The 22411-nt window shown below is 39.9% G+C and overlaps 2 protein-coding genes and 2 long non-coding RNA genes across 4 annotated transcripts in view; 3 read left to right on the forward strand and 1 right to left on the reverse strand.

The window, feature by feature from the left end:
• Positions 1–2617: 2617 nt before the first annotated feature.
• On the reverse strand, positions 2618–18228 carry LOC129926645 (uncharacterized). Its single transcript, XR_008778357.1, has 2 exons — positions 18002–18228; positions 2618–4734 (listed from the first exon to the last, which is right to left on the reverse strand). It is a non-coding gene; the product is annotated as an uncharacterized LOC129926645 (long non-coding RNA).
• LOC129926644 (uncharacterized) lies at positions 8369–13950 on the forward strand. The gene is made up of 2 exons (XR_008778356.1): positions 8369–8726; positions 13392–13950. It is a non-coding gene; the product is annotated as an uncharacterized LOC129926644 (long non-coding RNA).
• Positions 8788–13950, forward strand: LOC129926642 (uncharacterized). The gene is made up of 2 exons (XM_056031991.1): positions 8788–9281; positions 10138–13950. The coding sequence occupies exon 2, from the start codon at positions 10941–10943 to the stop codon at positions 12924–12926; it is 1986 nt and encodes a 661-aa protein (XP_055887966.1). The 5' UTR covers positions 8788–9281; positions 10138–10940; the 3' UTR covers positions 12927–13950.
• A 384-nt stretch (positions 18229–18612) lies between the features above and the next one.
• Positions 18613–22411, forward strand: part of LOC106063335 (baculoviral IAP repeat-containing protein 7-B-like) — a 33607-nt gene continuing 29808 nt past the window's right edge. The window contains exon 1 of the mRNA XM_056031993.1: positions 18613–18625. The gene's annotated coding sequence lies outside the window, so the exon portion shown is untranslated. The remainder of the gene's footprint in view (positions 18626–22411) is intronic.

Genomic DNA, 22411 nt, shown 5'->3' on the forward strand with positions numbered 1-22411 from the left:
ATTTTAATTATATTTATAAAGGCTCTGATTGACCTCTCACTACTTCTGCTACTTGCCGTGGACGAAAAATACATTTAACACTTTGTCCTTTACCTTGGATCTGGGACAATAAAGATGTTTTCATTAAGATATTTTCATTAAGATATTTTCATTAAGATATTCTCATGATCGAAACCCATCGATTCAATTTACCATATACGATTCTTTATTCTCTATTTCGACCCAACAAGTTTTTTAAAATAGCCGAAATTTTCAAAAGTACAAGATTATACTTCCATTTTTGGCATTTTACTTTGAATGCGTAATTTACTGTGATATAAATGACAAAGAAATTAATTATTTAATAAGCACATGGAATATATCTAGCATACTTGCTAATCTTCAGCATTTTTACCGCATAGCCTTGTTTTTTATTTATAGGACAGATGATGTAAAGTTCATCTGTTTCTTAGGCTTACTGTTAACGAGGGTGTCATGTGGCCAACGCAAAGTCCAACTGCCTTTACTTTTTACCCAACTAATAACAGGTACCTATTAGAGCTGGGTGGACTCAGAGGCATCAAAACATCGCTAAATTAAAAATCCCAGTCTTCATCAGTGTTTGAACTCAAGTCTACGGTTCAGAAGACAAGCGCTTTTCCGCTCAGCCACCTCGCAGACATGAAATCTAAAACCTAAAATCTATTTTGCACACATTTCTAGTTTCGCTGTGTTATACATTTCTCCGTGAAGGTCCCCATCTCTAGCAAAGCTAGACAAAGTTCAATTCAGAGACTATCATCTGATGAAACATAACGTACAATAACAATGATCAATATTGATCAACTAATGAGACGGGGAAACATTGCTAACATTAATTTTAATCTCACAATGTGCGTTTTCATAAATGGACACTTACCAACGTTCTAAAATCAAGCCATTCGGATTGGTTTCTTGGAGATGTAGCAACGCTTTAGGATCTTTAATCTTCGGAACTCTAGAGATCGCCAGTGTTATTAAGCCACGCTTGCACGTATACAAAAAAAAGTATTACTAATAAACTGGAGATGCCGTGGCTGAGTGGTAAAGCTTGGCTTCCGAACTTTAGTAGGACCTGAGTTCGAATCCTGGTAAAAACTGGGATTTTTTACTTCCGGGATCTTTAGTGCTTCTTTGAGTCCACGTAGCTCTAATGGGTACCTGACATTAGTTGGGAGAAAGTAAAGGTGGTTTGTCGTTGTGCTGGCCAAATGACACTCAGGTTAACCGTGTGCCACATAAGCATATAACCTTAACATCATCTGCCCCATAGATCGCAAGGTCTACTTTTTTAATGGATAACAAAACTTTCAATGTTAACACATTCATCACTGTTAGTCGTTTTTTAAGAAATGAAAAGTCCTTGACTATATTAATCCCCCAAGCGTATAATGTGTTTACTTCTCTGTTTACAAGTGCGTTGTCTTAGATGACAAGGTTATCCATCCTTGTTTTCTGAGGAGAACTGATTTTTTTTTTAAATAAAATTTTATAGCTTTCTTTTTTTTTATAAATATGTTTACATGAAAGAGAGCATTGACGTCATGCCATTGAACCATTTCATTTGTGGACGTCAAAATGTTATGGTTCTTACGTCTTTACACTTATGCTTTCATGTGTATGACTTTCGAAAAATCAAGTGCACAGCCTGGTGCATCGGGAAAGTTTTCCCTTGTGATGTGTGATGTGTGATGTGTTTGTTTATTCTATATGTTGTGATTTTAGCAATAGGTTTTCAATGGGGGTTAATAATGAATCTAGCGGTCAGTCTAGTCAGTTGGTGTGCTGATCTGATCTTGGTCACAGCTGTTTTTTAAGGGGATTTATTCTCATGTATTATATTACGGCAATGTCTCAGCTTTCGTGGACTAATTACTTATGATATTAAATGTGTATGTTATCTAGCTTTATGTTTGGGTGAATCTTAAATCTATTAACATTAATTATTGAGAATAATTTATATGGCACATGATGGATTTGTAAATAAATTCTATGACTTATTATTACTGATTGTTTCTTTGTAGTATCCACGTTGTTCATACTAGAGTACTATAAAATGATACATATAGGTAACATTCATTCATTAATCTTACACCCCACTGATTGAAGTATACCCCTACACGAGCTATATAGAATATAGAACTAACACCCTTTAGGTGTTCTTTACAGTCAGGTAAGAATTTGGTGGGCTCAGGTCAAGGGCAACCTAATAATTCTGAAATTCAAAATCGCAGACTTCACCGAGATTCGAACACAAGACAGCTCGATTCTGAAGACAAGAGCTTTAAAAGTCCAGCAGCCACGCCTCCTAACTTGTTGCTTCTTTTTCAATGGCAAACGGTTGCATGGGACCTGCTGTCACTTGTATATCAAATAAATGTGAGATTGCTTTGTAATAGAAACTTAACTTATTTGAACCTAAATTTATCTATCAAGTGCACAGGAATGATCACATACATTTATTAAAAACCCAGCTTATCGCCACTACCTTTGATTTGTACACCGGATATACCAAATTGATATCTATTTATAGTGTTTCCGCCATTTATGAAAATTTACAATAAGAGTTAAGAAGGATTTCGACGAACACCTTTTAAGCTAAGGGGATAGATAGGATACTTTAATTGGTCCAAACAAATAGACCTTCAGTTTGACTACAGTCCTTTACCTCATCAATACAACAATAACAATAGCAACATAGATACGAAAACGAACAATAGCATTGGTAAAATAAATCACACACACACACACTCATATATGCATACACACATGTGCGCTTTATAAAGTAGGCTTCTATGTACTTCTGGGTGACGACACATTTGAGCTTTTTTGTTGAGAAAGTTATATAAGAATTCCCACAGTTGCGTATAATTTATAATGTATGTTCGTGATGTAGTGCTAAGAAAGTCGGTTTTCGATGGAAGTTTGACAAGTTTGAATCCTGGTAAATACTGGCATTTTCTAAAATCTTTTTTATAGTTCGTCCATCGTGGTTCAATGATGACCACTTGTGTCGTCCAGGGGACTAAGGGCTTTGCACAGGGGTTTTGAGACTCCCCATGAAGCTGGTGAGACCTTTGTGAGCCTGGAATGTTTGGCTTCACGCTGGACAGGTTCTTCCAGATGTCATTGGCCTTGCTTTTTTTTCTCTGACGCTTTTCTTTTGCCCGCGCTGTTCTCTTGTCCTCTGCACTTTGTGCGGCAGTTTTAATTGCGAGAGCCATGATGCCCTATCGTGTGCTTGTCTTCCAGGTGGCTGGTAACTATAAAAGTTCGGACTGATCTACTTAACTGCCAATGAAGCTCACGGCCTTTATCGAAAGCATCCCAACTACCGTACCAAAGTGCCAACAATCGGGTGTCGGCTATGGATCGTACACTCGCGAGAGTGCACGATTCATCAAGTAAGTTTGCAGTTTGCACCGCGGACATGCTAAAAAAGTCAGTCCTTTGTTGATTGACCATATACTGGCCTTCTTTAACATCTAAATTTGACAAGAGTTCTTTTGCTTCAAGCAGGCTGACATATTAAATCAGGAAGTGAAAGTTGAAGCTTGCTTTGTTTGCCAGCCTTCAGAACCATGGTTTACAGATATCTAAAAGCGTCACGATATCTGTAAAATAAACTGTTACGTTTGAAATGAGAAAACTTTTATAAATGTGAAATTAATTGAAGGTCATAATTACAGGATGCTTAATTTTGTTTATACGGGAATCTGTAAAAATAATTTACAAGTAGCTGTTACTACCCGGTACACAAGCAATAGTCAGAAAAAATGATGACGGAATAAGGATGCATCTTGATCAAGTCACTGGCACAGCTTTACACACACTTGCGGATGATGCATATGTTATAGAAGGCGTGTTATTTTAAGAAGACTGTCGACTTAAAATGACACTTAATGAGATCGTTTTTTTTAAACTGGTGAGAGTTAATGCCACTGGTCAAAAAATGTTATGTTTCAGCTTGATATAAAATGTTTCCATTATCATACACTTGTAACAAGTTCAATTGGATATTCCATTAAATATTTAGACCGTAAAATCAAAATAGGATGTAATTAATCCTATATCCTGGAAAAAGAAGTGTCCAAGGAACAAGTGATTCTGTGCGAACTTTATTGGGTAACTCCTGAGTCTGTTTCAAGTCGTGCAGCAGTTAACAACATGTCATTGGAAGCAGAAATATTCTTTTGTAAAAATGTGAAAAATATGTTCGTGATTTATAAGACAATCTCATTGTTTGTCTCACTTTACACTTTTAAAATGTTTCTAAAATGTTTGACATGTTTGTGATGTTACTTCCGTGTTAAACTAGAGGGGAAGACAGCGGGCAGGGTATGAAGCCAGGACCGCAACGCAGGCAACCATGTGGTCAGTTTCCAACCTTTTTATAGCACGAAAAAAAATGTTGTTTTTTCAATGTCGCCTTGAATATGACCATGATAATATTTTCTTTATATATTTTTGCATATGACCTAATTACTATTGTCTTCGATTCTCCATTTTTGTCGTTTTTATTATTAATTTGTAATGTTCATACAGCCAATCATTTATATATAATGAACTTCACAGACATTTCTAGATCTGGGAGCTTGTTGTACACATTCTAAGGGGTCCATAGGGCAACAAGATTTTGTCTGCACCACAGTTGCCTTCAACAGAAATGTGATTAAATTGTCTTCCGTACGTTTGGCTCAACATTATTTGTGATATCTGGAATTGAAATGAAAAATGAAATATAAATTGTTTATATAAAATAATGTAAAATAATTAAAGGTAAATACTTTCAGAAATATTTATGTTTAATCATCTGAGCTATAATTAACTAAAATAATTATTATACTTTTTAAGCCAATTTAGTGCTTAGAATTATATTATTCAGGTGGTAGGTGAATCTCGTAAGCTTTGCTTGGCTACACAACTTGGACAAGAGTGAAGATTTTATGAACATGAGAGATTGTAAAGTTATCTATTGTTTCCATTTCATTTTTGTGTTCACTAAGCCAAGACAGCAGCCAAAATGAAGGACACTAACTCGGCTTATACCACCACTTCAATTAAGTAAAGCTTCTTTCCCTTGTTCAATACCAAACAAAGTTATTTATAACCAGTAGTTGATTCACCAATTGCTTAACTTTTTTCTATTGATTTTTGGTAAAATAAACAGTTGTGCAAAATTTCAGCTTGATCCGAGATTGGGTTTCGGAGAAATAGCGTGTACAAACTTTTGGCCAGACAAACAGACAGACAGATAGACAGAGTTTTTTACCTTTACCTATCCTTTAGTCTGTTGGACCGTTGGGACACCAAGCAAGACTCGTCGACCGTCTTTCTCCATCCCCCCCTGACAGAGTATGTTGATATGAGCTTTGTAAAAATTAAGAGCTGTTGACCCGTGGGACCAAAAGTGCTACAATCTGGTAGAAACTTCGACACCGCTGCTCCCAAAGTATTTAATAAGGGTTTATTGTCGCTGCAACCAAAAGCTGCACGTGCAGGGAAAACTGCTATGTGGTCTACAAGGTTCCAATCATGGCTAATGGGACAGCTTCATTTTGATCACTTTTAGATAAATCTTGAGAAAGACACCCTCCATTTCAGAGATTAAAAAAAAAATTATTGAATTACTTTTCTACACAAGTCTGGGCTTTAAAGTGATTAAAAATCCACGAGGATTCAAGCAATAGCATAACAGCCAAAGCACACTAAAGTGACCTAATCCAGAGCTCCAGACATCGTCACACACCCCCACACACTCCACCAAAAAGACTAAGAAAAATTACAATTACGAAATTACGACAGCGTAGACGGCAGGGCTGAGTTTCAAACCGCTTCCTTTTCCAAATAAAAGTTTCTGGGTGGTGGTCAGCAATCTTTTAAAATAAGAGGACGTAGAAAAACATTTATTGACATATTATCGACTACAATATATTTACATAGAGATAGATTGATAAATATAGGTCTATGTAATAATAATATATCGGAGATTTCCGTTCGCAAACCCTATCGTTCTGATTACTGTTATATTATGATTTCATATAAAAATTGGATGTTTACAAACAGCACTGTACATTCTTAAAGTGCGTATAATACCTGCTACAGTGTATTGACACTAAAAGTGTATTTACCAATAGAGATAAATGTAAATACTCTTCTATGCACTATATTGTTTTTAAATATCAAAGGAACAAATATATTTGACGGTATAAATAAACTCGGTGAAATCCTGCTTAGAGTCCTAATGTTTACTTTGTTAAATAAAAGAAAAACATGTTTATGTTTTTTTCAACGATGATAAAATACAGTATCGTTGATGGTAATCATTATTGTCTGTCGTTTTGTGTTAAGCTCCTTGTTTCCTTCTAGTCAAAGCACGTGAGCCACTGTTGGCTAAATGTATTTTTACTTTTGGAGAGAAATGAAGGGTATGTAGAATCGTAGATCAATTAAATAAAAATATTATGTTAAAAAAAATAAAAGTAGACTTAAAACAGTTTATTTTATTCTATTATTATTATTATTATGTTAGAAACGAACGAGTATTCATTCTCTCGCGCTGCCAGGGTCGAGTTTCGTTTAAGGGAAACACAATTTATAATCAGTTTCCACTGAGGAATTTTCTGGTGGTGTGGTGGGTCTACAGCAGTACCGCCGTCTGACAGGCAACGAGAATGTTCCTAGGAATGCCAAGGGCCTTGAAGGTATTTGTGAGGTCAGTTGTTATTATCCCTCGGTTGATATAACAATGGGGTATATTGTTGTTTTAGATAACTTCCATAAAAGCTTAATCTCCAAACCTAGGTTCCCATATTTTCTTTGTTTTTCCATTTCTTATATTATGACTAATTATGAGACAGTGGTACGGCGATGTCAATAACTGCAGCGGTTTTTATTTTCCTTTTAGAAACGTACAAATATTAATTATTTGGTACTGCCAGGGTAGAGATCCGTTATTATTATTATTATTAATCATAGTGCTAGTAATATTATTATAGCTTTTTTATATAGCGCTACTTTCATGCTTATAGCATGCTCAGAGCGCTTTGGTCCAATCTCATTTGTTGACCAGTGGGGGGAGGGGGTATCTAGGAGTTGATTTTCCGTGCTGCCTTTAGGCGCTCAGTAAACTCAACTCTGCCCAAGTCGGGTGTCGAACCTCAAGCCAAGTTTAAGCGCACTTAGCCTCTCGACCACGCTCCCCACCGCTTCCATATAGTAGTGGTAGTAGTGTAGATGTACTAATAATTGCATATTTGTGAGACGACCTAATCTTTTATCTTAGAATATATTAAAACTTCCAATAAACAATCAGTATTTACGTTTTGACCTGGATATTATCACAACAAAGAACTTTATCTAAATCCTTGTAGACGTTTTAGATTCTCAATTTAGAACTTCAATTAAACCCAAACTTTTTGTTATAGAAAACTGAGTTTACTTTTTATTTATATATTTACAAAGAGTTAATTTGAAAGTAGATGCTTGTAGAAACACAACTGAAATGATAATTTAAACAAGTAACATCTCACTAAAACTGCAATTCTTTTCTGTTGTAAGCCTCTTGCCAGTCTCCTCACTTCAACTTCCATACCAATTCTTTAGTAATTTGAATTACAACACACTACTTTGTGGTCTCATCAGAAACATTTCAGACTACACAAACCAAAACGTCCATCTTATTTTCTCATAGTTACATCAAAAAACACGGTCGCAGACTCCAGAACACCGAGGCTTCAGACTTAAAGGACAAAAAGCTTGGTCCCTTCAACTGTTGACCATTGAAGTTTTAAATCTTTTCCCCTGGTTACAGTAAAGCATACGTAAATTAATAATTAACTCTCTTAATTCTTATAACAATGTAGGGTCAGAGGCGTAACGAAAGGGGGGCAAGGAGGGACGATGCCTCGGGCTCCGCCCTCATGGGGGGCTACAAATGCAGAGAGGCGCCAAAAAAAATTACCGATATTTTAGGTAATACATTCTGTTATTTGTATTATAGTATTATTAAATACTTTTCATTTATAAGCCTTTATTTCTATGTGATGTTCAAGAAAAATGTGTTCGGGGGGAGGGGGGCGCGCCAGTAAGGTTTCTTGCCCCGGGCGCATATTTAGCTCAATACGCCTCAGAGTGGGGCTTAAGTTTTCTTAAGCTATTTAGATGCGAGGCAAGGACGTAAGCGAGAACTACATAAGAGTGAAATTATTGTGGGGTTGCCTCCCCTTGGTCCTTCATTGTCTTTTGTAATTTGTGTCATTCCCAGGTTCTCTCAATGTGTGGGTGTTAGTGATGGGGATAAATAGTATTGGTTATTTTTTTCAACTCCTGACTGTCACTTCGTAGCAAATGTAAGGTATATTACTGTCGGGTGTCGAGCCTCGAGCACCCTTCCTATGTAGCCAAGACAAGCAAAGTTCAAGCGCACTTAGCCACGTGGTACCGCGTGACACTCTATTCCTCCATGCACGTGATGTCTGCACTCTCCCCCTTTTGTCTTGAAGGTTAAAGGTCGTATAATGTTTCTGTTAAAAAAAGAAATATATAAATCTACATAATACAAATGATAAAATACAACGCATTACCTGATTCGGAGTTTTCCTCTGACAATTTGGAGGAACACATTTATTCAGTCAACTTTCAGTTTTACTATTATCAAAAGATGAAGTAACTGGAGTCACGACAATTCAAAAGACCGCTTAAACCAGGTACCGAAATTAGGATATTTTTAAGAATAACTATAATATAAACTAAATATTAATTATCGTACTTATCGTGTACTACACTAGCGGATCCAGAACTTTGAATGTGGGGGGGGGGGCGATTTTTTTCCAAACCCTAACGCCGAGTAAACCCTAACCTTATGCATAAACGTGCGTACAGCATATATATATATATATATATATATATATATATATTGTTATGACATGATTAGGAAGTAGTTAGGAATTAGTTATTTGTTTCGGGAATAGGGTAAAGTTTTAATTAGCGACAAGTGACGTGACAGATCTTTAAAAATAAGAACGCTCTAAACGACGCTAGAAGGAGGACGCTTATTGTAAAGTAGTAGACTTGAGTACGACATTATTGACATCGGACGATTCCCTTTTGAGTATTAAACATATTGTTAGAACAACATATCAGCGTCGACTACATATTTGATTGTTTCGGCCTTTCGCCGGTGTTACTGAAGTGTTGAATTCAGCGTTACCTACAGTCAGATCTACACTAGACAGATTGTCAAGAATCAACACCGCGCAGAGGTCTTAACAACGTGGCGACCCCAGACTCGGAGCTCACTGGCATCAACGTTCAGAAGGATAGAAGCCCTCTGTTAGGAGGAGGCAGAAGTTAACGTCATCGGCCTAGTCTGCAGCTAGACCCTGATTATACAGCCACGTCGGCGAAGGAAAGCCAGTGAGATCCTGGACTCGGAGACCTAGGAGGTAACGAAATATAGATCTAGATCTACATTTGTAATTTGTAAACGCCCATACGTTGGGGCATCGTATTGAAGCCTGTAGTTCGGTATCGAGAAGGCTACAGTTTGTTGAAGGGAAGAAAACCGTCCTGTCGAAGCCGTACTGAAGAGATATCGCCTGCCCGGCATCTTGAGAACGAACGTGAAGATCACCTCTGCAAGGCCAAGATCGACCGTTGAGGTCACGCCAAAGAACTTGTGACGTAGGAACCATCTTACTGCCTACGGCACTTAAGTACAGTAGTGCTAATCTGATCTACGTCTCGGCTGAATCTGTGCTACACGTTAGATAGCCAGATAGCCGGTATTTTAGCACTGGACTTTGACTTTGTCGCTGGGTCAACTGTTGGACCGTTCCAGTTTCACGTTGGACAGACGACCACCTGGAACCACCGTACCTGCCTTGGAACCAGCAACCGGAACCAGACTCTACGTCACCGACGAACCGGAGCCAGACGACAGATCACCGTGAACCAGAACCAGACGCCGTACCACCGAAGAACCGGAGCCGTTGCAGACCAGTACCAAAGGACCTTGGAGAGCCGAAACGTTCGCTGTCGTTATCTCACCGCTAGGGAAGACATCGCCGTGAGCCTTGCCGCCGGGACAGACATTAGCGTAGGAAGAGTGGACCCGAGACTGACTGTGGAGTTATCGCATCGCCGCTTCTTAGACAGATAAGTCAAGTGTTATTTAACTACTTTCTCCTTAGAATAATTAGAGTCTGTAGGGAAGTGACCACTCGCTAGATTATCACTACCAGGTTAAATCGTGGTGGATTGGGGATATCCTTAAAATTAGGTGTAATCTAGCAAGAGGTCCAGATATACGTTTAGCTGTTAATTCGTTCTGTGTGTGAATGTGAATCATTTAGTTAATCATTTTTAGTAACGTCATGTATTAATTGTTTGCAATACTCCTGTCTTAAGTCTTACTGTCAGACGAAAGTCTCATTCATTAGAACTAGATCTATAGTTTGGTGTTTAACGTATTTAGGTTTAATTTCATAGTTTATTTGTATGAGTAAGTTATATACACTCCTGGCTGTGAAAGCAGGTAAGAAGTAACTAAGATCTAGCGTAATCTAGACTAGATCTGGGGAACAATCGAGGTGAAGCCTGATTGCCCATTTGTAAATTTTAGTAGTTGTAAATAGACAGGTTGGTCTATTTACCGGCGACTCGTGTGAGTAACACGTAGTCGTTGAGTGTGCGTGTGTCGCACAGCGTATTCAGTCGGGTCAGAGTGTAGCCTACACACTGGTACCAAGGATACTAAGTGTATCTTGGAAAGTACAGAAGTTATTAAAAGTCGGAGTTGGTAGTCTAGACGCTGAGGGTAGAGTGACGAATTTAATTCATTGGAATCAAGAGATATTAGGAAGCCGCGGAGCGAGGTTACGCTCAAACGGTAATTTGATTTAAAGTAACATAAAGGTAATATGGCAACTGCTCCAGGGTACGACCTAGAAGAGTTTAGGAAAAAGCTAATCCAAGAGGCCAAGACAGAACTGGAACTACGCGGCAAAGAACTGGCCGCCTATGTGCAGCAGATGGTGGCGGCAGAAGCAGATCGCATAGAGCGGGAAAAGGTTAGAGAGGCAGAAAAATTGGAAAGGGAAAAGGTTAGAGAGGCGGAACGGGTAGAGAGGGAGAAAAAAGAAGAGGTGGAACGCATCGAGAGGGAGAAAAAAGAAGAGGCGGACAGAAAAGTGAGAATTCAAGTAGAACAGATGAGGATAGAGGCTGGTATAAGCGTGCCCACCGAAGGAAACAGCAACAATAGCGCCAACATAGAAAGCCATAGTAGCGCCGCATGGATGAAGAAGAAAATCCAACCTTTTGCGGAAGACAAGGACGACATCGGCGACTATCTGAAACGCTTTGAAATTAAACTTGCAAAGTTTAATGTCCAGGAGAAGGAGTGGTCCGAAATCTTGTTGGACTTCGTACATGGGAAAGCCCTCACGATTTGCCAAAACCATGACCACGCCATGCAAAACAGCTATCAGGTGCTAAAGAAGGAACTGCTAAACGCATACGGGCACAACGCGGCAACATTCCGAAAGAAGTATTACGAAAACACCCCATCCAGCCAAGTTGACCCACAAACAACCATCAACTCAGAGAAGGACTTTTTCACTAAATGGCTCGGATTCGAGAATGTAGAGAACACCTACGAGGGGTTGAAGAACTTTATCTTGATTGATAACTTTATAAATAAGTGCGACCCTCAGCTACAGTCCTTTGTAAAAGAAAGAAACCCTAAGGTAATTGAAGACTTGGTAGAAATTATTAGGATCTTTAAGAATGCTTACCCAAACAACCCACTTTCAGTTAGCGACCATAAAAAAGTTATTGACCTAGTAAATTATGTAAAGAAAAATGATGGTAATGATAGGGATTATGGTAGGAGAAATGATAGGTCCAGGGAACGTGGGAACAATGGTCGGGATATTTATGAGGGCATAAATGATAGACCTTGGGAAAATGAAAACAATGGCAGGGAAAGTTATGATAGGAGAATAGATAGACCTAAAGCGGGTGATAGAAACCTTAGGGATGTTACATGTTTTAACTGTCAGGAAAAGGGACACATGGCATACCAGTGTAGGAAACATAGAGGGAATGGAGCTGGCAATGGGAATACACAGGATAATAGTGGCACTAGGGATAGGAGAGGTAATCAAGGAAACCGTAGACAAGAGAGGGATAATCGGCCACCAGATAGGGTTAATTTTGTAAGGAGCATCCAAGACAGGGATCGTGATAGTGGACATAGTGAACCAGATGAAGAAATTAATTACGTTGATTGTGGGGAAGATAGATTTAAATTATATCCAGGCATGATAAATAATAAACAGGTAAATGTGATCCGGGACACAGCTAGCAGTACACTCGCAGTTCGAGGGGGATTAGTGAAATCTAAGGATTATTTAGGCTATACCAAATCAGTCAGGTTGGCAGACGGCGCAGTTAAGAGATTCGAAGCATGCAAAGTGTTCCTTCGATCTCCATTGTACACAGGGTATTGCGAAGGGGTAGCCATGCCAAGGTTATCTAGAGATGTTTTACTTGGAAATGTAGCAGGTGTCAGCGCCGCTTCTGACAAACAGGTTAGAAGTTGGAAAAGCAGGTATGGCAACAGGAGGCGAAATAAACCTAGAAATGACAGAATTTGTTTTAACTGCCATAAACATGGGCACATCGCTAAAGACTGTTGGAGTAGGGCAGAACAGTCTGAGCAGAAGATTGCGAGTTCGGATAGGTGGCGCAGGTCTATAGCCGATAATGATGATAGAAGAGATGACTGTGGTAGCGGTAATCACAAGTCATACAGAGGTAGAAGGCCACACGCGGGCTATAGTGGTGTAAGAAGAGATGTTAACTCCAGTTGGAGAGAACAAATGTATGAGTCGTGTAGATAGCCTGTGAAACATAGCACTATGAGACCGTAGTGTGTAAATAAGTTGGATTTTATTTAAATTGTTTATTCTTCATTAATTGACCTAACTAGTAGTCATAACTAGACGGGTATTAGGTTGTGTTAAGGTATTTTTGAATATGATATTTATGTTATAATATAAATGCTATTGCGTTATCATTAGATTGACTCATGTTAATTATTTATTTCGGGTAGTATGTATGAATTGTATGTAAGTTTGTATGAATAGAAAGGGCATTTATAAGGCGACGATGTAGTGATATCAAGGAAAAGTAAGTTTTATAATTTATTCTTTGTATTTGATCATGATCATACATCAGTAAAGAGTTAGGTCGTGTGGGGACAAGTAAGTGGAGAGAGGAAATAAAATACACTTGTAAATGCCCGAAAGAACGTTAGGTGTATAGTGGGAGAACGAGCATTGATAAATATCAATTTGTCATATTAGGTAAATTGTCTGTCCTGACGTGTGAGGGAAAGCGGTAATCTCCGGAACGTGATGTGATGATGTATAGATAGACACACCTATAGTGTCAGCGCAAACGAACTATGTCGGCGGTCACCTATGGCACACCACATTGGACAGTATCAGTTAGTGACACTTGAGGGAAATAGGTGTTCAGAGGAACTTGATTGTGGACACAGAAAGAGAAGTTGAAATCGCAATCAAGACTCAAGTTGTGTTGTCTTTTATGTTTCCCTACATTTTGGCCCTTGCACATTGTAAGACTAAGACAGTAGATTAAAAAATTGACAGGCAATTTTTTTTAGCGGGAGGGGGAGGAGTTGTTATGACATGATTAGGAAGTAGTTAGGAATTAGTTATTTGTTTCGGGAATAGGGTAAAGTTTTAATTAGCGACAAGTGACGTGACAGATCTTTAAAAATAAGAACGCTCTAAACGACGCTAGAAGGAGGACGCTTATTGTAAAGTAGTAGACTTGAGTACGACATTATTGACATCGGACGATTCCCTTTTGAGTATTAAACATATTGTTAGAACAACATATCAGCGTCGACTACATATTTGATTGTTTCGGCCTTTCGCCGGTGTTACTGAAGTGTTGAATTCAGCGTTACCTACAATCAGATCTACACTAGACAGATTGTCAAGAATCAACACCGCGCAGAGGTCTTAACAATATATATATATATATATATTTATGTATTTATGTATTTATTTATTTGAGAATAAAATAGCAGTGTTTCTCAACCTTCGGCGAAAAAATAAAAATGTAATGTTGAGGCCTTTCTCTTGCAAGCTTGGGGGTCTGGGGAGCGCTGTAAGATTCCCCAGTGGGCTCGGGGCGAAGCCCCCACGCAAAAAGCGTTTTCTCGCATTTTTCACTGCAGAAACGCATCCTTCTGACAACTACAGCTCATTATTTATCAGTGGGGTTCGGGGCGAAGCCCCGACGTAAAAAGCATTTCCTTGCATTCTTCACTGCATAAACACATTCTACCTACATCTACAGCTCATTATTTATTAGTGGGGTTTGGGGCGAATCCCCGACGCCAAAAGCGATTTCTTGCATTCTTCACTGAAGAAACGCCTTCTCCTGACATCTATAGCTCATTATTTATCAGTGGGGTTCGGGTCGAAGCCCCGACGCAAAAAGCATTTTCCTGCATTCTTCACTGCATAAACACATTCTCCTGACATTTATAGCTCATTATTTTTTAGTGGGGTTCGGGTCGAAGCCCCAATCACAAAAAGCGTTTTCTTGCATTCTTCACTGAAGAAACGCATTCTCCTGACCTAAAGCTCATTATTCATCCTATTATAAATATGTTGAAAAATATTCTAATGTAAATTTTTAGGCCCTTTATACATTTGCAAATAAAACCGATTTGTTCCTTGAAAAGATAAGTTACCCCACATCTTTAGAATAAGGCTTTGAGGATCGCCGCCGAAAAAAAAAATTTTCGATAAATAATATTCAATACAATTCAAGCATAATTTGTGAGTTATAATCCAAAACTTATTTAATAAGAAAAATATCAGATTGAGTAAAGGTTGTAAAAAGGCGACTAGAAAAAGATTATCTGGGTTTAGAGCTCATCTCAATCGTGACTCTTATACTGAAAAATTTTGTTTGAATTAAAACTTTTCCAAAGCAAAGTCTTTCTTAAAATAATTAAGATAAATTCATGTGAAATTACATAAACTCTGTCTGGAAAGGGGAGGAGGCGATAGAGTGCAAATGATTAATCCTCACTCCTTTTTATAATTTCTGCTAATGATTGCATTTGGCATTAAAGAATTGGGTTGGGGCGACTCGATATAAGAATTTAATTTTATAGCATGTATAAATTATATTAGTGACAGATTTTTTTAATTATGTAATTTCTTAACCATAATACAAAAATTAAAAGTATTGGTTTGTCCGATGGGGGTAAGGTGATCGCATGTATCTCCCCTCCCCCCTGGTACAACCCTTTTTCATTTTATATTAACTAATGTTAAAATTTGAGATTAGAGTGTGGTACGACATAATATACAATGGGTTCACGTAGTTTATATTATATAGATATTCGACTAATTATGTTCACATACAATGATTTCTCCATAAAAATAGGACCGCCCCCCCCCTTTCTCAGAGGGCTAGAGTGAAGAGGGCAGTACATGCGATCGCCCCCCTTACCCCACCGAATCGGCAAAAATACCTGAAGGAGAGCGACATAATATAAAAAGTAGGACCGCCACCCCCACACACACTCAAAGGTTTTAGGTGGGAAGGGCAGTAGATGTATTCGATCCCTACCCCATCGGCCAACAAGGGAACGACATAATATAAAGATCGGTTAAAATACCAATAACAAGTTTTAACCCTATAGATATTCAATTGATTCTGTTAGCAAGCTGTGATTTCTACATATAAATTGGACCGCCCCCCCCCTCGAAAGTTTATGGGGGGGGGGGGGCGGAATTGATGTAATCGCCCCCTCCCGACCCCACCATATCGACCAACATACTTGAGAGAGGGGGGGCGAAATAATATAAAAATAGGTTTAAATATAAATAATTAGTATATATTATTAACATAAGTAATAACTTCGTATACAAATTGTGTGAATTCTATACTAAAATTCGTCCGCCCCCCCCCCCGAGTCGGCCTAGTGTGGGGGGGGGGGGGCGATCGCCCCTACCGCCCCCCCCCCTGGATCCGCCAGTGGTGTACTATACCATATTTTTAACCTTTTTACAATAGATTTTTTTTAGTTCCGTTCCTTAAGACGGTCAACTAGAAGACTGTTTTAATTAATTGTATATGTAAATGATTGCAAATTCGTACGTATTCGTATTCGGTATCGTACTCGTGATTTTGACACAATCAGCTTGTTGTACAAACGATGCTACCCATTAGGCCAGTGGGCATTGTATAATAGAGTCATTATTTATTGATACTTTCATTAAATAGATGTCTAGAACAAGAACTGCACTACTGATTTAGAACTCTATACTTAAGATCTAAACCTAGATCCAGATCTATTTCTTGATCTAGAATCTAGATGTAATGTATATTAGATTTACGTAAACATATATAAATAGCTTCTCCTTCATGGTTGAAGATGAGCACATTTCTAATTTCCTTTGAACACGAAGATGAATGTACAATCCCATCCTAGCTTTAAAAAAACGTGGCATTGGTAGGTTTGTTCAGTCGCAGATAGGTCTGCTTATTTGTTCTGCGTTCTTTCATGCTTGCAGCTCTCCGTGCCTCGCATCTCGTGACTCCGACACTCATGGCTTCACTCTTTGAGGAGCAATCGAGAGGTAGTGTTTCCCAGCGCTGAGTGTCAACACTGAGATAATCTATCAATACACTTTAAGTAACTTTAATTTAATCATTAATACACTACAGCTGACTACCCCGTTTTTTCTTTTAATGTTCTTTTTTTAACTAAAATTTATAGCCAAATTTAAATTTATTTTGATTATTTTTTAATTTGAAAAAATTTAACGGTTAAACTTTTCCCCGTGTGACTAACGAGCTAGTAATCCTTTTCTCAGGATATACATCAACAAATAAATTTCTAGAAATATGGTTAAAGCTGTTTTTGATATCAGCGTTTAAGTTCCGCCCACCTACCTACCCAACCTCCATGAAGTTCTGATCATTTAGAATACGCAAAATATTCCAGATCATTAATTTATTAAATTCTTGAATGAGACTGAATAGCGCCTACATGCGGAAATACCCGAAGAGGTAGAGTCCTTTCAAGATTAACATTTCCTAGTTCTCTAGTTCTGACTCTAATAATTAAAAAATTCAATTTCTTTAATTATATAAAGCAACTAGATTTATAAGATAAGATAAGACCGACATTTAAATTACTGGACAGGAAAAACAATAGTACAAAGGGAGCAAACTGAAGCATATACTTTGATCTTCAAGAACGAAGAAAACAAAAGGCGTTTCGTACTTTGAACTGTTTTTTTTTATTAGAAATACTCCACTCCTCAATGGGGTAATCGTTCAACTATGTTGAGAATTCTTGGGGAAAGCCAACTTCAAAACGAATTAATCTAATATGGTTCGACAGATACAAACAGACCAATAAAAAGGTTACAATATTAAAGTAAAGATCTATTAAATAGAAATACGTCTGTAATGAAACTATACCTAAATATAAATATAACTGGTATAGACTTTCAATATATGCTACCATTTTACTTTGGATAAATGAATTACACAATGGACCTGATTCACCAATAGTAAATAAACACATTTAGCCACGTCATAATATTGATAAAACAATGAAAATTACGTATCACATGACAGCCTTATGGATCGCGTAATTTTTATAGAAGATATAGAGAAAATGTTGTTTGTTTACGATTGGTGAATGAGGTCCATTGTGTAATTCATGTATTCACATTCATTATGATATGATTTTGTTTTTTAAAAGAAAAATAGTTTTGTCAAAAAAAAGGTGATTACCAAAATAAAATTACACTTAAAACATATAAAGCAGATATTCCATTAGAATAAACATTATATACCATGCTATATAATTTAAAAAAAGGAAGTATAACAGAAAAAAAAATATTACTCATCATAGATGACTAGATAAGATCCAGAGACAATTGTCTTCTGTTACGATCTGTTTTCTACACTCTCAACTATCTCCTCATCTTAATAAGGTAATTATTATTCCATTCTACAAATTGAAATCTTCTAAACACGAACTTATCACACTAAGAGTACTAAAATAATACTCCTAATCTAACACAGAATATGGAGAGAATCGATGCAGCTTTAAAATCTACGTATTCGAAATCAACACCGTCTATTATTTACCTTCTTGTATAGAAAACGTCGGATATTATGTATCCAACTCAAATACCAACTGCTGATATATGTGTATATATTATGTAACATATGTATATGACTCCATCTGTCTCGGAAGAAAATGGATGCGCCCAGATGATTCAAAATATGTATAGGCTATATGGTGACCAGACATCTCATCATACAAGACATTTCATCATTGCACATTTAGGATTAGGGTTAGGGTTATAATGATGAATCGCTATAAATAATGAAACTACGCAGTTGATATATAGGCTATACAGACATTAACCGGATTTCCCCATAATGGCTCAGCATATATATATATATATATATATATATATATGTATGGCTTTAATTTCGCGTATTTTTTTCTACAGTGAAGGTAAGAAGTGATGCTTGTATGTAAGTGTGAATAGTGTGATATTATTAATGACGCTGCATTTTTTACGTTAGGTCAAGTAGTTAATGCTTATCATCTAACTACATGAGCTATTTGTCGTTTAATTTTATATCCTGGTGTTGTTATCAAATGGTGTTTGCCTATATTATGTTTGTTAAATTAATAAATCTGTTAAATTTACTCCGTTCAAAGGAGTTTTTTTATTATTATTATTTTTAAGTAAACATGCTTACCGCTCTATTTTCAAGCACAAAATAGAAATGCATTCATTCCTTAATAACCTATTGGTAAACAAATACTCATACATCTGTTGTCATTTTATTTTGTATTTTATTTGCCAAATACTGGTCCACAAAACTGAAAAGGTCACAGAGCTTGCTATAAGCATGAAATCTACAATAATCAAAAAACAGTAAAAATAAATTCCAGTCGCCCAAATGTATTATTGTTAATCAAGATCTGTTTTAAAAATGACCTGATTGTTTCGAAACCATCGATGAACTTTCACTAAGTATAAGATGTTTGTTTGGAAACGTTTGGTTTATGTTTTACCTGTTCTGAATGTTGAAAGTTCTCTACTCGATTTGCTTACTAGTTGTCACAGAAGGATAGCACCTAAGTCTGTTTTATTGTACACCTTTAATATAAGCAAATTATTTTTTAACTTAGATGTAATTTGGTGCGTTTTGGTGTACCAAAGTTAAGTGCCAAATTGTACATTTTGAAGAAAGGTTTGTTTTTTACCGCTAACGAATTGCTTACTAAAAAATTGTTTAGTTAGTAAATTTCATGAAAATGGAGGGAGGGGGGTGATGGGATCCAAATGGGCGGTAGAGGGTCGCCGGGCATATTGGGGGAGGCGGTAAGGGGTCGCCGGGCATATTTGGGGAGGCGGTAAGGGGTCGCCGGGCATATTGGGGGAGGCGGTAAGGGCTGCGCTTAGCATATTGCGGGAGGCGGTAAGGGGTCGTCGGGCATATTGGGGGAGGCGGTAAGGGGTCGCCCGGCATATTGGGGGAGGCGGTAAGGGGTCGCCGGGCATAATGGGGGAGGCGGTAAGGAGTGCGCTGAGCATAATGGGGAAGGCGGTAAGGGGTGCGCTGAGCATAATGGGGGAGGCGGTAAGGGGTCGCCGGGCATATTGGGGGAGGCGGTAAGGGGTCGCCGGGCATATTGGGGGAGGCGGTAAGGGGTGCGCTTAGCATATTGGGGGAGGCGGTAAGGGGTCGCCGGGCATATTGGGGGAGACGGTAAGGAGTGCGCTGAGCATAATGGGGAAGGCGGTAAGGGGTGCGTGAGCATAATGGGGGAGGCGGTAAGGGGTCGCCGGGCATATTGGGGGAGGCGGTAAGGGGTCGCCGGGCATATTGGGGGAGGCGGTAAGGGGTCGCCGGGCATATTGGGGGAGGCGGTAAAGGGTCGCCGGGCATATTGGGGGAGGCGGTAAGGGGTCGCCGGGCATATTGGGGGAGGTGGTAAGGGGTCGCCAGGCATAATGGGGGAGGCGGTAAGGAGTGCGCTGAGCATAATGTGGGAGGCGGTAAGGAGTGCGCTGAGCATAATGGGGGAGGCGGTAAGGGGTCGCCGGGCATATTGGGGGAGGCGGTAAGGGGTGCGCTTAGCATATTGGGGGAGGCGGTAAGGGGTCGCCGGGCATATTGGGGGAGGCGGTAAGGAGTGCGCTGAGCATAATGGGGGAGGCGGTAAGGGGTCGCCGGGCATATTGGGGGAGGCGGTAAGGAGTGCCCTGAGCATAATGGGGGAGGCGGTAAGGGGTGCGCTGAGCATAATGGGGGAGGCGGTAAGGGGTGCGCTAAGCATATTTGGGGAGGCGGTAAGGGGTCGCCGGGCATATTGGGGGAGGCGGTAAGGGGTCGCCGGGCATATTGGGGGAGGCGGTAAGGGGTCGCCGGGCATAATGTGGGAGGCGGTAAGGAGTGCGCTGAGCATAATGGGGGAGGCGGTAAGGAGTGCGCTGAGCATAATGGGGGAGGCGGTAAGGGGTGCGCTTAGCATAATGGGGGAGGCGGTAAGGGGTGCGCTTAGCATATTGGGGGAGGCGGTAAGGGGTCGCCGGGCATATTGGGGGAGGCGGTAGGGGGTCGCCGGGCATATTGGGGGAGGCGGTAAGGGGTCGCCGGGCATAATGTGGGAGGCGGTTAGGAGTGCGCTGAGCATAATGGGGGAGGCGGTAAGGAGTGCGCTGAGCATAATGGGGGAGGCGGTAAGGGGTGCGCTTAGCATAATGGGGGAGGCGGTAAGGGGTGCGCTTAGCATATTGGGGGAGGCGGTAAGGGGTCGCCGGGCATATTGGGGGAGGCGGTAAGGGGTCGCCGGGCATATTGGGGGAGGCGGTAAGGGGTCGCCGGGCATAATGTGGGAGGCGGTAAGGAATGCGCTGAGCATAATGGGGGAGGCGGTAAGGGTTGCGCTTAGCATATTGGGGGAGGCGGTAAGGAGTGCGCTTAGCATAATGTGGGAGGCGGTAAGGAGTGCGCTTAGCATAATGTGAGAGGCGGTAAGGAGTGCGCTTAGCTTAATGGGGGAGGCGATAAGGAGTCCGCTTAGCTTAATGGGGGAGGCGGTAAGGAGTCCGCTTAGCTTAATGGGGGAGGCGATAAGGAGTGCGCTTAGCTTAATGGGGGAGGCGATAAGGAGTCCGCTTAGCTTAATGGGGGAGGCGGTAAGGGTTGCGCTGAGCATATTGGGGGAGGCGGTAAGGGGTGCGCTGAGCTTAATGGAGGAGGCGATAAGGAGTCCGCTGAGCATAATGGGGGAGGCGGTAAGGGAAGGCCGCTGAGCATAATGGAGGAGGCGGTAAGGGAAGGCCGCTGTGCATAATGGAGGAGGCGGTAAGGGAAGGCCGCTGAGCATAATGGAGGAGGCGGTAAGGGAAGGCCGCTGAGCATAATGGAGGAGGCGGTAAGGGAAGGCCGCTGAGCATAATGGGGGAGGTGGTAAGGGAAGGCCGCTGAGCATAATGGAGGAGGCGGTAAGGGAAGGCCGCTGTGCATAATGGAGGAGGCGGTAAGGGAAGGCCGCTGAGCATAATGGAGGAGGCGGTAAGGGAAGGCCGCTGAGCATAATGGGGGAGGCGGTAAGGGAAGGCCGCTGTGCATAATGGAGGAGGCGGTAAGGGAAGGCCGCTGTGCATAATGGAGGAGGCGGTAAGGGAAGGCCGCTGTGCATAAAACTGGTACGTAAATATGAAGGAAGAATCAAGAGGTGCACTGACACAAAACAAATAACACATTTCTTCAACCAAATTGACATCTCTTTCTCTTTTATTAACTCTTTCTCTCCGTAATTATTTACCACATTCTGATGGAATAAACGTTTGTATCGTCGGTTAGGAGAGAAAGAGTTAAGAGAACAAACTACCAAGATAGATGTAGAAAGGGAACGGGAATGTGTACGAAGGACTAGCTTTTTGTTGTTGGCGTTGGAGGGGGGATAAGTAAAAGTTTTACTCAAATTATTGGACCCAAAATATTAGTACGTGTAGGCCTATGTGTAGAGGGCACATTATGAGGTGGGTCTTTCCAAATCAAGTCTATTTGGTAGAAATTACGATGCGCGTAAAAAAAAAATGGAGATTCCAGCTATCGAGAAAGAGAGAAAGTTTCATTGCAACACAGATACATTCATTCACGGGCTAAAAATGTATGTTAGGTCGATTGTTTAAATGTGGCCCATTTATTAAAATTCTTTTTAAAAAAAGAGGGTGTTTCGACCATAATTTACAATATAAAGCCTAGGAACAAAGAC

The sequence above is a fragment of the Biomphalaria glabrata genome, chromosome 6 (assembly GCF_947242115.1).
Source record: "Biomphalaria glabrata chromosome 6, xgBioGlab47.1, whole genome shotgun sequence".
Lineage (NCBI taxonomy): Eukaryota > Metazoa > Mollusca > Gastropoda > Planorbidae > Biomphalaria > Biomphalaria glabrata.

Bases quoted from the DNA above. Each gene is read 5' to 3' on its own strand.
- LOC129926642 (XM_056031991.1), top strand. From the start codon at position 10,941: ATGGCAACTGCTCCAGGGTACGACCTAGAAGAGTTTAGGAAAAAGCTA.